Here is a 16638-nt window from a genome sequence, read left to right on the forward strand (position 1 = left end):
ATTTAGGCAAATGTTTTTCCTAATTGCGTCGGCAGCCTGGTTTCTATATTAATCCCGGAGTTAAGGAGTGGTTGCTCATATTCCACTGTTGGAATGTCTTTCAAATTTCAACCTCATAAGTTACTGGTGTAAATTGTGAAAATACTTCATCAGTTTTTATTTGTTCTTTATAAAACCTTACACATTGATCAATTCACTTGTATTACATTAAATATAAATAGTGCGAAAGGAAAAGAAGATGGAGTAAATTTTACCAGCTCTGCAACTGTTGCAGTTAAAGGTTCAGTAGGTTCTGATTCAGGTTTATACTCTTTGGCTCCAGTGACATATATTTCTTTCTGTAATTCCGGTGTATGGATTTTCTCAGTGACTGAAGGATATTTCTAAATGAAACCATAAAAACATTTACACATATGCAGTCACAATAATGTCTAATGAATTGCACCTGGACTAACATGAACATATATCAATTCTCCCATTGGATGGGCACACTAATTACTCAGATTTCAATTAACAGAACAAGTAGATCAGAGATTAAACAGAATTAGTATTGCATGAAGGTGGTCTTCATAACACAATCAATCATTGGGAAGGTGCATGAAATTGATCTGCCCATTTCTTAGGTGATCTGGTTCAAATGATACGAACTTTAGTCAGACTTAAAAATAGATCATATTTTAAACCCTTCATAAAAATGCAGAGATTAACAAAGAAATGTCTTTTTTATGTATATGTATCAAAAGTGCATAAGTTCAGAAAGTTTGCGGGTCACCCTGCATTCTTAAGTGGCAGAGAGGGGATGGGTATAGAGAATTTCAAGAGATATCAGGGAAAATACAAACAAAATAGAGGAAGATGCATAGTCACAACCTCTTTATTATACTCAACCATTGGAATACTCTTTCTCACAACTACCTGGAGAGCTAAACTCACATCTTATTGAACAGCTTGTAAATGGTGCAGTAATTATGGGAAAGTGCTTAGAGCGCCCCTGTCTTCAAAGAGCACAAATACGAAATGGCAAAGTCACAGGGAGACTGTTTTTCCATATGAAGAAAAATGAAATATATTTGTGAAAAGTCTTCAATTTCATGTTTGTTGCTGGAAACAGAACAGCTACATTGGGTTCTGCAGATTACTGGGTCTGCTTTGTCACAAGGCATTGCCATTAGATCTATATAAGACATCACAACAGTGTTGTTAGCAAATATACTTTTCTGAAGATAATTGAACACATTTCATAATAGTAAATATTTTTTCAGAAAATTGTTTCTTTCATGGGATACCTCACATGTACATACTGACAATTCAAAATAAATTGATAGTAACATTGTGATGCACTTTCAAATCAAAGGCAAATGATAGACTAGACTAGTTTTGTCTCTACATTTTTTCTTGGTATTTTTAACAGCTTGAATATCCTAGCATATTTAAAACGACAACCAAAATCACTGCTCTATGGCTCATAAAGTAGCTCTATTGAACTCTGATGGCAGGTTCTATATAAAATACCTTAATGAGAAGAGTTCAAATAATCCCTCTCATTTAATCCCCGAATACCTTTCAACACATTCTATAAGAAAAATGTATTATGAGAAAATCAATGTTTCATCCTTCTCCTAATCTACTGATCATAGTAAAAAGTATTACCTTAGTAGTTTTATGAAAATAAAAGTGTCCAAACTAATATAAGAAAGGACACTTACCATCAGCACTGGGAAGAAAAACAACATATCCACACAATGATACCATTTTTATGTCCCTCTAGTACAACGCGGTGAGTTAACAACAGTGAATTGAAAGTCCTCTTTTCTTGCAGCAAGCATTCTTTTAAAAATGATGTTCAGTGTTAAAATCATGTATTTGTATTCTTTTTTTGGTGTTCTTTACAATTCAACTTATCAATTCTCGGGGCTGAAGTTGTTTTTTGTTTCAGTCCTAAAGTCACATTCATATCCAGTTTGCCCTTTCAAGACCACACTGAGGGTACCGTAAGATGTGATTTTGGACTAAGTGGCGCAAGAGTCTTTAGATGCACTGGTTTTTACTTTCTCTTATATGATGTGAGACCCCCATGCAACATAAGTAAGGTGCGACTTGTGGGACTTCATGGAGATGTTATCGCAATGCATCCGCATTCCAGCTCATTTCAATGTTTCCTGTAATGGTAACTCCACCTCGAACTGTTGATGCCGTCACCATCCTCACATCACCACTGCAAAGTGGTATCCAAAGCTCCACAAGGGGGTTTGAAACAAGGAATTTCCTTCGCACGATATAGAAAGCCCCGGTTGCGAAGAAGAACATAACAAGAGCTGTTGCGAAATCAGGCCAACTGGATGAGGCCGCCTGGTGGTGCACCTTGGATGGATAGCAGTGGTGTAACAAAGGCCCCCACACCCCCCACAGTACAAGGGGCCCTGAGCTCCAGGGCACCTCCTTAGTACAGTCTCCAGGCCAGAGAGCTTCTGAGGGAGTCAAGGGGGGGAGCCCTCAATGTACTTTGTTGGGGGGCCCACTCAACTTTTTTTACGTCACTGGTGGATAGGCAAGCAGGTTGGTCCCAGGCTCCTTTTGGTTCTCAGAGTAGTTTTCAGTCAAACATTTTTTAACTCCCAAATGTGTGTTTTGGCTATCTGGAAACCTTTAACATTACAGTCCAGGCCTGGAAGGGCACCACCTAGAGGGGGTTATGACTCATTCAGACTGAGTCAATATGTGGGTTCAGGTAGTTGAAACCGTTTCTGTCCCTGAACCTCTGATTAGGTGGCCAGCAAACTAGCCATTGAAGTCACTCTGGTAGTCCTGGGTTCAATAAGTGGAACAAGGCTTAAGCAGCAGGATGGGCCTTTGATGGTTCTAGGCAGACTCCCGGCAGCACAGCAGTTTTTCCAGGTGCAACAAAGTAGTCCTGTGGAGTACACAGCTGGCCACACAAGCAGACACTCCACAGAAAGTCGTTACGCAGGTTCGATAGTGAACTGAAGAGTGGGTCTAAGGGTCCTATTTTTATACTTGTGCCTTTGTTGAAGTAGGAAGCGTTAGTAGAGAATTCCCTTTGAAATCCTTAAGGTGTAGTCCTTCCCCTTCCCTGGCTGTCTGTATGAAGAATGCAAGGATGACAAGTCCTTTGTGTGAAGGCTGAGCACAGCCTATTCAGTTCAAAGTGGGGCTCTGCCCAGCTCCCTCAATCTGCCAGTTCATGGCCTATCCAGTCACACATAATCCCTCAATTGTGAGGCTGGCTGCCTGGGAGAAATAAACAATGTCCAATAGCCAACTAGACCCTGTCATGTAACCCAAAACGTACTGGAGGCACCAAATGGTTAGGGAAGGAATATGAGAACTTTCTAAGCGTGGAATTTTCAAACTTGTAACTTAACATCTGACTGTACCATTAAAGAGGAATTGCAATTCCATTTTCTCAGACACCAATGAAATGTTCACCTCTTCCCACTCAAATGCTAGCACTTATTAAATGTAATAAGGCAACTCAATCTTATACCATGGGAAAAGTAGGTCTCACAGTAAGGAAAAGCGAGTTTGGGAATCTTTCACCAACAGGGTAAGTAAAACTTAAAAGTACATGTCCAACATTTATTTTAATTACAATGCACCCTGCACTATGCACTACCTAGGGCCTACCTTAGGGGTGATGTATAAGCAGTAAATGGAGTTTAAGGCTTGGCAAGGGGGTTATAATAAACTGCAACTACATATGTAGCATTTACTTTAGAAGCCCTGGGTATATAATATACCTCTTTACTAGGGTATTAAAAGTAAACTAAAGACGCCAATCAGGTCTGAGGCAATTTTACAATGTTTTATTGACTGAGCACAACCACACTGGTTAGCAGTGGTAAAGTGCACAAAGTCCTAAACGCAACTAAAACAAATTAAGGAAAATAGGACGGGTGAAGGCAAAATGTTTGGGGTTACCCTAGAGAGTGGGCCAACGTCCAACAATACAGAATTCCATCATTGGGATCTACAAACCCTAAAATATGAAATGTAAAGAAACAACTGTACTAGACATTCAGGATTGAATTGTGCAATTTATATAATCTTTATATAATCTGGATGGAAGACCAGATGAATCATTTTCAAATTGTTCTCAATCTATTCCTGGATTCTCTGAGAAACCAATCTCTGGGAGGAATGTCCTATAGTCCAATCTCCAACCTTTTTTGGTGGGACTTGAACTTCCCTTTGTATTTTGACTATTCCGCCCAGTTTGAAAACTGCCATAGTAATGATTTCTGGTTGTTAAAATTGGAAAAGAAACATATCCCTCAACATTTGTTCTACACTATTTACTACATCCATCCCTGCTTCTAGGATGTACTCATATTATTTGATGAGAGATGCCCCAAGGTTTTGTGTTTGTAATGAAATACATTTAGGCAAATGTTTTTCCTAATTGCGTCGGCAGCCTGGTTTCTATATTAATCCCGGAGTTAAGGAGAGGTTGCACATATTCCACTGTTGGAATGTCTTTCAAATTTCAACCTCATAAGTTACTGGTGTAAATTGTGAAAATACTTCATCAGTTTTTATTTGTTCTTTATAAAACCTTACACATTGATCAATTCACTTGTATTACATTAAATATAAATAGTGCGAAAGGAAAAGAAGAGGGAGTAAATTTTACCTGCTCTGCAACTGTTGCGGTTAAAGGTTCAGTAGGTTCTGATTCGGGTTTATACTCTTTGGCTCCAGTGACATATATTTCTTTCTGTAATTCCGGTGTATGGATTTTCTCAGTGACTGAAGGATATTTCTAAATGAAACCATAAAAACATTTACACATATGCAGTCACAATAATGTCTAATGAATTGCACCTGGACTAAAATGAACATATATCAATTCTCCCATTGGATGGGCACACTAATTACTCAGATTTCAATTAACAGAACAAGTAGATCAGAGATTAAACAGAATGAGTATTGCATGAAGGTGGTCTTCATAACACAATCAATCATTGGGAAGGTGCATGAAATTGATCTGCCCATTTCTTAGGTGATCTGGTTCAAATGATACGAACTTTAGTCAGACTTAAAAATGGATCATATTTTAAACCCTTCATAAAAATGCAGAGATTAACAAAGAAATGTCTTTTTTATGTATATGTATCAAAAGTGCATAAATTCAGAAAGTTTGCGGGTCACCCTGCATTCTTAAGTGGCAGAGAGGGGATGGGTATAGAGAATTTCAAGAGATATCAGGGAAAATACAAACAAAATAGAGGAAGATGCATAGTCACAACCTCTTTATTATACTCAACCATTGGAATACTCTTTCTCACAACTACCTGGAGAGCTAAACTCACATCTTATTGAACAGCTTGTAAATGGTGCAGTAATTATGGGAAAGTGCTTAGAGCGCCCCTGTCTTCAAAGAGCACAAATACGAAATAGCAAAGTCACAGGGAGACTGTTTTTCCATATGAAGAAAAATGCAATATATTTGTGAAAAGTCTTCAATTTCATGTTTGTTGCTGGAAACAGAACAGCTACATTGGGTTCTACAGATTACTGGGTCTGCTTTGTAACAAGGCATTGCCATTAGATCTATATAAGACATCACAACAGTGTTGTTAGCAAATATACTTTTCTGAAGATAATTGAACACATTTCATAATAGTAAATATTTTTTCAGAAAATTGTTTCTTTCATGGGATACCTCACATGTACATACTGACAATTCAAAATAAATTGATAGTAACATTGTGATGCACTTTCAAATCAAAGGCAAATGATAGACTAGACTAGTTTTGTCTCTACATTTTTACTTGGTATTTTTAACAGCTTGAATATCCTAGCATATTTAAAACGACAACCAAAATCACTGCTCTATGGCTCATAAAGTAGCTCTATTGAACTCTGATGGCAGGTTCTATATAAAATACCTTAATGAGAAGAGTTCAAATAATCCCTCTCATTTAATCCCCGAATACCTTTCAACACATTCTATAAGAAAAATGTATTATGAGAAAATCAATGTTTCATCCTTCTCCTAATCTACAGATCATAGTAAAAAGTATTACCTTAGTAGTTTTATGAAAATAAAAGTGTCCAAACTAATATAAGAAAGGACACTTACCATCAGCACTGGGAAGAAAAACAACATATCCACACAATGATACCATTTTTATGTCCCTCTAGTACAACGCGGTGAGTTAACAACAGTGAATTGAAAGTCCTCTTTTCTTGCAGCAAGCATTCTTTTAAAAATGATGTTCAGTGTTAAAATCATGTATTTGTATTATTTTTTTGGTGTTCTTGACAATTCACCTTATCAATTCTCAGGGCTGAAGTTGTTTTTTGTTTCAGTCCTAAAGTCACATTCATATCCAGTTTGCCCTTTCAAGACCACACTGAGGGTACCGTAAGATGTGATTTTGGACTAAGTGGCGCAAGAGTCTTTAGATGCACTGGTTTTTACTTTCTCTTATATGATGTGAGACCCCCATGCAACATAAGTAAGGTGCGACTTGTGGGACTTCATGGAGATGTTATCGCAATGCATTCCAGCTCATTTCAATGTTTCCTGTAATGGTAACTCCACCTCAAACTGTTGATGCAGTCACCATCCTCACATCACCACTGCAAAGTGGTATCCAAAGCTCCACAAGGGGGTTTGAAACAAGGAATTTCCTTTGCACGATATAGAAAGCCCCGGTTGCGAAGAAGAACATAACAAGAGCTGTTGCGAAATCAGGCCAACTGGATGAGGCCGCCTGGTGGTGCACCTTGGATGGATAGCAGTGGTGTAACAAAGGCCCCCACGCCCCCCACAGTACAAGGGGCCCTGAGCTCCAGGGCACCTCCTTAGTACAGTCTCCAGGCCAGAGAGCTTCTGAGTGAGTCAAAGGGGGGAGCCCTCAATGTACTTTGTTGGGGGGCCCACTCAACTTTTTTTACGTCACTGGTGGATAGGCAAGCAGGTTGGTCCCAGGCTCCTTTTGGTTCTCAGAGTAGTTTTCAGTCAAACATTTTTTAACTCCCAAATGTGTGTTTTGGCTATCTGGAAACCTTTAACATTACAGTCCAGGCCTGGAAGGGCACCACCTAGAGGGGGTTATGACTCATTCAGACTGAGTCAATATGTGGGTTCAGGTAGTTGAAACCGTTTCTGTCCCTGAACCTCTGATTAGGTGGCCAGCAAACTAGCCATTAAAGTCACTCTGGTAGTCCTGGGTTCAAGAAGTGGAACAAGGCTTAAGCAGCAGGATGGGCCTTTGATGGTTCTAGGCAGACTCCCGGCAGCACAGCAGTTTTTCCAGGTGCAACAAAGTAGTCCTGTGGAGTACACAGCTGGCCACACAAGCAGACAGTCCACAGAAAGTTGTTACGCAGGTTCGATAGTGAACTGAAGAGTGGGTCTAAGGGTCCTATTTTTATACTTGTGCCTTTGTTGAAGTAGGAAGCGTTAGTAGAGAACTCCCTTTGAAATCCTTAAGGTGTACTCCTTCCCCTTCCCTGGCTGTCTGTATGAAGAATGCAAGGATGACAAGTCCTTTGTGTGAAGGCTGAGCACAGCCTATTCAGTTCAAAGTGGGGCTCTGCCCAGCTCCCTCAATCTGCCAGTTCATGGCCTATCCAGTCACACATAATCCCTCAATTGTGAGGCTGGCTGCCTGGGAGAAATAAACAATGTCCAATAGCCAAATAGACCCTGTCATGTAACCCAAAACGTACTGGAGGCACCAAATGGTTAGGAAAGGAATATGAGAACTTTCTAAGCGTGGAATTTTCAAACTTGTAACTTAACATCTGACTGTACCATTAAAGAGGAATTGCAATTCCATTTTCTCAGACACCAATGAAATGTTCACCTCTTCCCACTCAAATGCTAGCACTTATTAAATGTAATAAGGCAACTCAATCTTATACCATGGGAAAAGTAGGTCTCACAGTAAGGAAAAGCGAGTTTAGGAATCTTTCACCACCAGGGTAAGTAAAACTTAAAAGTACATGTCCAACATTTTAATTACAATGCACCCTGCACTATGCACTACCTAGGGCCTACCTTAGGGGTGATGTATAAGCAGTAAAAGGAGTTTAAGGCTTGGCAAGGGGGTTATAATAAGCTGCAACTACATATGTAGCATTTACTTTAGAAGCCCTGGGTATATAATATACCTCTTTACTAGGGTATTAAAAGTAAACTAAAGACGCCAATCAGGTCTGAGGCAATTTTACAATGTTTTATTGACTGAGCACAACCACTTTAACACTGGTTAGCAGTGGTAAAGTGCACAAAGTCCTAAACGCAACTAAAACAAATTAAGGAAAATAGGACGGGTGAAGGCAAAAGGTTTGGGGTTACCCTAAAGAGTGGGCCAACGTCAAACAATACAGAATTCCATCATTGGGATCTACAAACCCTAAAATATGAAATGTAAAGAAACAACTGTACTAGACATTCAGGATTGAATTGTGCAATTTATATAATCTTTATATAATCTGGATGGAAGACCAGATGAATCATTTTCAAATTGTTCTCAATCTATTCCTGGATTCTCTGAGAAACCAATCTCTGGGAGGAATGTCCTATAGTCCAATCTCCAACCTTTTTTGGTGGGACTTCAAGTTCCCTTTGTATTTTGACTATTCCGCCCAGTTTGAAAACTGCCATAGTAATGATTTCTGGTTGTTAAAATTGGAAAAGAAACATATCCCTCAACATTTGTTCTACACTATTTACTACATCCATCCCTGCTTCTAGGATGTACTCATATTATTTGATGAGAGATGCCCCAAGGTTTTGTGTTTGTAATGAAATACATTTAGGCAAATGTTTTTCCTAATTGCGTCGGCAGCCTGGTTTCTATATTAATCCCGGAGTTAAGGAGAGGTTGCACATATTCCACTGTTGGAATGTCTTTCAAATTTCAACCTCATAAGTTACTGGTGTAAATTGTGAAAATACTTCATCAGTTTTTATTTGTTCTTTATAAAACCTTACACATTGATCAATTCACTTGTATTACATTAAATATAAATAGTGCGAAAGGAAAAGAAGAGGGAGTAAATTTTACCTGCTCTGCAACTGTTGCGGTTAAAGGTTCAGTAGGTTCTGATTCGGGTTTATACTCTTTGGCTCCAGTGACATATATTTCTTTCTGTAATTCCGGTGTATGGATTTTCTCAGTGACTGAAGGATATTTCTAAATGAAACCATAAAAACATTTACACATATGCAGTCACAATAATGTCTAATGAATTGCACCTGGACTAAAATGAACATATATCAATTCTCCCATTGGATGGGCACACTAATTACTCAGATTTCAATTAACAGAACAAGTAGATCAGAGATTAAACAGAATGAGTATTGCATGAAGGTGGTCTTCATAACACAATCAATCATTGGGAAGGTGCATGAAATTGATCTGCCCATTTCTTAGGTGATCTGGTTCAAATGATACGAACTTTAGTCAGACTTAAAAATGGATCATATTTTAAACCCTTCATAAAAATGCAGAGATTAACAAAGAAATGTCTTTTTTATGTATATGTATCAAAAGTGCATAAATTCAGAAAGTTTGCGGGTCACCCTGCATTCTTAAGTGGCAGAGAGGGGATGGGTATAGAGAATTTCAAGAGATATCAGGGAAAATACAAACAAAATAGAGGAAGATGCATAGTCACAACCTCTTTATTATACTCAACCATTGGAATACTCTTTCTCACAACTACCTGGAGAGCTAAACTCACATCTTATTGAACAGCTTGTAAATGGTGCAGTAATTATGGGAAAGTGCTTAGAGCGCCCCTGTCTTCAAAGAGCACAAATACGAAATGGCAAAGTCACAGGGAGACTGTTTTTCCATATGAAGAAAAATGCAATATATTTGTGAAAAGTCTTCAATTTCATGTTTGTTGCTGGAAACAGAACAGCTACATTGGGTTCTACAGATTACTGGGTCTGCTTTGTCACAAGGCATTGCCATTAGATCTATATAAGACATCACAACAGTGTTGTTAGCAAATATACTTTTCTGAAGATAATTGAACACATTTCATAATAGTAAATATTTTTTCAGAAAATTGTTTCTTTCATGGGATACCTCACATGTACATACTGACAATTCAAAATAAATTGATAGTAACATTGTGATGCACTTTCAAATCAAAGGCAAATAATAGACTAGACTAGTTTTGTCTCTACATTTTTACTTGGTATTTTTAACAGCTTGAATATCCTAGCATATTTAAAACGACAACCAAAATCACTGCTCTATGGCTCATAAAGTAGCTCTATTGAACTCTGATGGCAGGTTCTATATAAAATACCTTAATGAGAAGAGTTCAAATAATCCCTCTCATTTAATCCCCGAATACCTTTCAACACATTCTATAAGAAAAATGTATTATGAGAAAATCAATGTTTCATCCTTCTCCTAATCTACAGATCATAGTAAAAAGTATTACCTTAGTAGTTTTATGAAAATAAAAGTGTCCAAACTAATATAAGAAAGGACACTTACCATCAGCACTGGGAAGAAAAACAACATATCCACACAATGATACCATTTTTATGTCCCTCTAGTACAACGCGGTGAGTTAACAACAGTGAATTGAAAGTCCTCTTTTCTTGCAGCAAGCATTCTTTTAAAAATGATGTTCAGTGTTAAAATCATGTATTTGTATTATTTTTTTGGTGTTCTTTACAATTCACCTTATCAATTCTCAGGGCTGAAGTTGTTTTTTGTTTCAGTCCTAAAGTCACATTCATATCCAGTTTGCCCTTTCAAGACCACACTGAGGGTACCGTAAGATGTGATTTTGGACTAAGTGGCGCAAGAGTCTTTAGATGCACTGGTTTTTACTTTCTCTTATATGATGTGAGACCCCCATGCAACATAAGTAAGGTGCGACTTGTGGGACTTCATGGAGATGTTATCGCAATGCATCCGCATTCCAGCTCATTTCAATGTTTCCTGTAATGGTAACTCCACCTCGAACTGTTGATGCAGTCACCATCCTCACATCACCACTGCAAAGTGGTATCCAAAGCTCCACAAGGGGGTTTGAAACAAGGAATTTCCTTTGCACGATATAGAAATCCCCGGTTGCGAAGAAGAACATAACAAGAGCTGTTGCGAAATCAGGCCAACTGGATGAGGCCGCCTGGTGGTGCACCTTGGATGGATAGCAGTGGTGTAACAAAGGCCCCCACGCCCCCCACAGTACAAGGGGCCCTGAGCTCCAGGGCACCTCCTTAGTACAGTCTCCAGGCCAGAGAGCTTCTGAGTGAGTCAAGGGGGGGAGCCCTCAATGTACTTTGTTGGGGGGCCCAATCAACTTTTTTTACGTCACTGGTGGATAGGCAAGCAGGTTGGTCCCAGGCTCCTTTTGGTTCTCAGAGTAGTTTTCAGTCAAACATTTTTTAACTCCCAAATGTGTGTTTTGGCTATCTGGGAACCTTTAACATTACAGTCCAGGCCTGGAAGGGCACCACCTAGAGGGGGTTATGACTCATTCAGACTGAGTAAATATGTGGGTTCAGGTAGTTGAAACCGTTTCTGTCCCTGAACCTCTGATTAGGTGGCCAGCAAACTAGCCATTGAAGTCACTCTGGTAGTCCTGGGTTCAAGAAGTGGAACAAGGCTTAAGCAGCAGGATGGGCCTTTGATGGTTCAAGGCAGACACCCGGCAGCACAGCAGTTCTTTCAGGTGCAACAAAGTAGTCCTGTGGAGTACACAGCTGGCCACACAAGCAGACAGTCCACAGAAAGTCGTTACGCAGGTTCGATAGTGAACTGAAGAGTGGGTCTAAGGGTCCTATTTTTATACTTGTGCCTTTGTTGAAGTAGGAAGCGTTAGTAGAGAATTCCCTTTGAAATCCTTAAGGTGTACTCCTTCCCCTTCCCTGGCTGTCTGTATGAAGAATGCAAGGATGACAAGTCCTTTGTGTGAAGGCTGAGCACAGCCTATTCAGTTCAAAGTGGGGCTCTGCCCAGCTCCCTCAATCTGCCAGTTCATGGCCTATCCAGTCACACATAATCCCTCAATTGTGAGGCTGGCTGCCTGGGAGAAATAAACAATGTCCAATAGCCAACTAGACCCTGTCATGTAACCCAAAACGTACTGGAGGCACCAAATGGTTAGGGAAGGAATATGAGAACTTTCTAAGCGTGGAATTTTCAAACTTGTAACTTAACATCTGACTGTACCATTAAAGAGGAATTGCAATTCCATTTTCTCAGACACCAATGAAATGTTCACCTCTTCCCACTCAAATGCTAGCACTTATTAAATGTAATAAGGCAACTCAATCTTATACCATGGGAAAAGTAGGTCTCACAGTAAGGAAAAGCTAGTTTAGGAATCTTTCACCAGCAGGGTAAGTAAAACTTAAAAGTACATGTCCAACATTTTAATTACAATGCACCCTGCACAATGCACTACCTAGGGCCTACCTTAGGGGTGATGTATAAGCAATAAAAGGAGTTTAAGGCTTGGCAAGGGGGTTATAATAAGCTGCAACGACATATGTAGCATTTACTTTAGAAGCCCTGGGTATATAATTTACCTCTTTACTAGGGTATTAAAAGTAAACTAAAGACGCCAATCAGGTCTGAGGCAATTTTACAATGTTTTATTGACTGAGCACAACCACTTTAACACTGGTTAGCAGTGGTAAAGTGCACAAAGTCCTAAACGCAACTAAAACAAATTAAGGAAAATAGGACGGGTGAAGGCAAAAGGTTTGGGGTTACCCTAGAGAGTGGGTCAATGTCCAACAATACAGAATTCCATCATTGGGATCTACAAACCCTAAAATATGAAATTTAAAGAAACAACTGTACTAGACATTCAGGATTGAATTGTGCAATTTATATAATCTTTATATAATCTGGATGGAAGACCAGATGAATCATTTTCAAATTGTTCTCAATCTATTCCTGGATTCTCTGAGAAACCAATCTCTGGGAGGAATGTCCTATAGTCCAATCTCCAACCTTTTTTGGTGGGACTTGAAGTTCCCTTTGTATTTTGATTTTTCCGCCCAGTTTGAATACTGCCATAGTAATGATTTCTGGTTGTTAAAATTGGAAAAGAAACATATCCCTCAACATTTGTTCTACACTATTTACTACATCCATCCCTGCTGCGAGGATGTCCTCATATTATTTGATGAGAGATGCCCCAAGGTTTTGTGTTTATAATGAAATACATTTAGGCAAATGATTTTCCTAATTGCGTCGGCAGCCTGGTTTCTATATTAATCCCGGAGTTAAGGAGAGGTTGCTCATATTCCACTGTTGGAATGTCTTTCAAATTTCAACCTCATAAGTTACTGGTGTAAATTGTGAAAATACTTCATCAGTTTTTATTTGTTCTTTATAAAACCTTACACATTGATCAATTCACTTGTATTACATTAAATATAAATAGTGCGAAAGGAAAAGAAGATGGAGTAAATTTTACCTGCTCTGCAACTGTTGCGGTTAAAGGTTCAGTAGGTTCTGATTCAGGTTTATACTCTTTGGCTCCAGTGACATATATTTCTTTCTGTAATTCCGGTGTATGGATTTTCTCAGTGACTGAAGGATATTTCTAAATGAAACCATAAAAACATTTACACATATGTAGTCACAATAATGTCTAATGAATTGCACCTGGACTAAAATGAACATATATCAATTCTCCCATTGGATGGGCACAGTAATTACTCAGATTTCAATTAACAGAACAAGTAGATCAGAGATTGAACAGAATGAGTATTGCATGAAGGTGGTCTTCATAACACAATCCATCATTGGGAAGGTGCATGAAATTGATCTGCCCATTTCTTAGGTGAGCGGGTTCAAATGATACGAACTTTAGTCAGACTTAAAAATAGATCATATTTTAAACCCTTCATAAAAATGCAGAGATTAACAAAGAAATGTCTTTTTTATGTATATGTATCAAAAGTGCATACGTTCAGAAAGTTTGCGGGTCACCCTGCATTCTTAAGTGGCAGAGAGGGGATGGGTATAGAGAATTTCAAGAGATATCAGGGAAAATACAAACAAAATAGAGGAAGATGCATAGTCACAACCTCTTTATTATACTCAACCACTGGAATACTCTTTCTCACAACTACCTGGAGAGCTAAACTCACATCTTATTGAACAGCTTGTAAATGGCGCAGTAATTATGGGAAAGTGCTTAGAGCGCCCCTGTCTTCAAAGAGCACAAATACGAAATGGCAAAGTCACAGGGAGACTGTTTTTCCATATGAAGAAAAATGCAATATATTTGTGAAAAGTCTTCAATTTCATGTTTGTTGCTGGAAACAGAACAGCTACATTGGGTTCTACAGATTACTGGGTCTGCTTTGTCACAAGGCATTGCCATTAGATCTATATAAGACATCACAACAGTGTTGTTAGCAAATATACTTTTCTGAAGATAATTGAACACATTTCATAATAGTAAATATTTTTTCAGAAAATTGTTTCTTTCATGGGATACCTCACATGTACATACTGACAATTCAAAATAAATTGATAGTAACATTGTGATGCACTTTCAAATCAAAGGCAAATGATAGACTAGACTAGTTTTGTCTCTACATTTTTACTTGGTATTTTTAACAGCTTGAATATCCTAGCATATTTAAAACGACAACCAAAATCACTGCTCTATGGCTCATAAAGTAGCTCTATTGAACTCTGATGGCAGGTTCTATATAAAATACCTTAATGAGAAGAGTTCAAATAATCCCTCTCATTTAATCCCCGAATACTTTTCAACACATTCTATAAGAAAAATGTATTATGAGAAAATCAATGTTTCATCCTTCTCCTAATCTACAGATCATAGTAAAAAGTATTACCTTAGTAGTTTTATGAAAATAAAAGTGTCCAAACTAATATAAGAAAGGACACTTACCATCAGCACTGGGAAGAAAAACAACATATCCACACAATGATACCATTTTTATGTCCCTCTAGTACAACGCGGTGAGTTAACAACAGTGAATTGAAAGTCCTCTTTTCTTGCAGCAAGCATTCTTTTAAAAATGATGTTCAGTGTTAAAATCATGTATTTGTATTATTTTTTTGGTGTTCTTTACAATTCACCTTATCAATTCTCAGGGCTGAAGTTGTTTTTTGTTTCAGTCCTAAAGTCACATTCATATCCAGTTTGCCCTTTCAAGACCACACTGAGGGTACCGTAAGATGTGATTTTGGACTAAGTGGCGCAAGAGTCTTTAGATGCACTGGTTTTTACTTTCTCTTATATGATGTGAGACCCCCATGCAACATAAGTAAGGTGCGACTTGTGGGACTTCATGGAGATGTTATCGCAATGCATCCGCATTCCAGCTCATTTCAATGTTTCCTGTAATGGTAACTCCACCTCGAACTGTTGATGCAGTCACCATCCTCACATCACCACTGCAAAGTGGTATCCAAAGCTCCACAAGGGGGTTTGAAACAAGGAATTTCCTTTGCACGATATAGAAAGCCCCGGTTGCGAAGAAGAACATAACAAGAGCTGTTGCGAAATCAGGCCAACTGGATGAGGCCGCCTGGTGGTGCACCTTGGATGGATAGCAGTGGTGTAACAAAGGCCCCCACGCCCCCCACAGTACAAGGGGCCCTGAGCTCCAGGGCACCTCCTTAGTACAGTCTCCAGGCCAGAGAGCTTCTGAGTGAGTCAAGGGGGGGAGCCCTCAATGTACTTTGTTGGGGGGCCCAATCAACTTTTTTTACGTCACTGGTGGATAGGCAAGCAGGTTGGTCCCAGGCTCCTTTTGGTTCTCAGAGTAGTTTTCAGTCAAACATTTTTTAACTCCCAAATGTGTGTTTTGGCTATCTGGGAACCTTTAACATTACAGTCCAGGCCTGGAAGGGCACCACCTAGAGGGGGTTATGACTCATTCAGACTGAGTAAATATGTGGGTTCAGGTAGTTGAAACCGTTTCTGTCCCTGAACCTCTGATTAGGTGGCCAGCAAACTAGCCATTGAAGTCACTCTGGTAGTCCTGGGTTCAAGAAGTGGAACAAGGCTTAAGCAGCAGGATGGGCCTTTGATGGTTCAAGGCAGACACCCGGCAGCACAGCAGTTCTTTCAGGTGCAACAAAGTAGTCCTGTGGAGTACACAGCTGGCCACACAAGCAGACAGTCCACAGAAAGTCGTTACGCAGGTTCGATAGTGAACTGAAGAGTGGGTCTAAGGGTCCTATTTTTATACTTGTGCCTTTGTTGAAGTAGGAAGCGTTAGTAGAGAATTCCCTTTGAAATCCTTAAGGTGTACTCCTTCCCCTTCCCTGGCTGTCTGTATGAAGAATGCAAGGATGACCAGTCCTTTGTGTGAAGGCTGAGCACAGCCTATTCAGTTCAAAGTGGGGCTCTGCCCAGCTCCCTCAATCTGCCAGTTCATGGCCTATCCAGTCACACATAATCCCTCAATTGTGAGGCTGGCTGCCTGGGAGAAATAAACAATGTCCAATAGCCAACTAGACCCTGTCATGTAACCCAAAACGTACTGGAGGCACCAAATGGTTAGGGAAGGAATATGAGAACTTTCTAAGCGTGGAATTTTCAAACTTGTAACTTAACATCTGACTGTACCATTAAAGAGGAATTGCAATTCCATTTTCTCAGACACCAATGAAATGTTCACCT

General features: G+C 39.2%; 1 protein-coding gene across 1 annotated transcript in view; it reads right to left on the reverse strand.

Moving 5' to 3' along the window:
* Window positions 1–16638, reverse strand: part of LOC146821409 (uncharacterized) — a 687497-nt gene that overhangs the window by 2886 nt on the left and 667973 nt on the right. Inside the window, exons 20-23 of the mRNA XM_085609845.1 lie at window positions 13444–13572; window positions 9045–9173; window positions 4652–4780; window positions 255–383 (exon numbers count right to left, since the gene is read on the reverse strand). Coding sequence (XP_085465971.1) covers window positions 255–383; window positions 4652–4780; window positions 9045–9173; window positions 13444–13572 — 516 coding nt within the window. The remainder of the gene's footprint in view (window positions 1–254; window positions 384–4651; window positions 4781–9044; window positions 9174–13443; window positions 13573–16638) is intronic.

This window comes from Triturus cristatus, chromosome 6 (assembly GCF_964204655.1).
Source record: "Triturus cristatus chromosome 6, aTriCri1.1, whole genome shotgun sequence".
Classification (NCBI taxonomy): domain Eukaryota; kingdom Metazoa; phylum Chordata; class Amphibia; order Caudata; family Salamandridae; genus Triturus; species Triturus cristatus.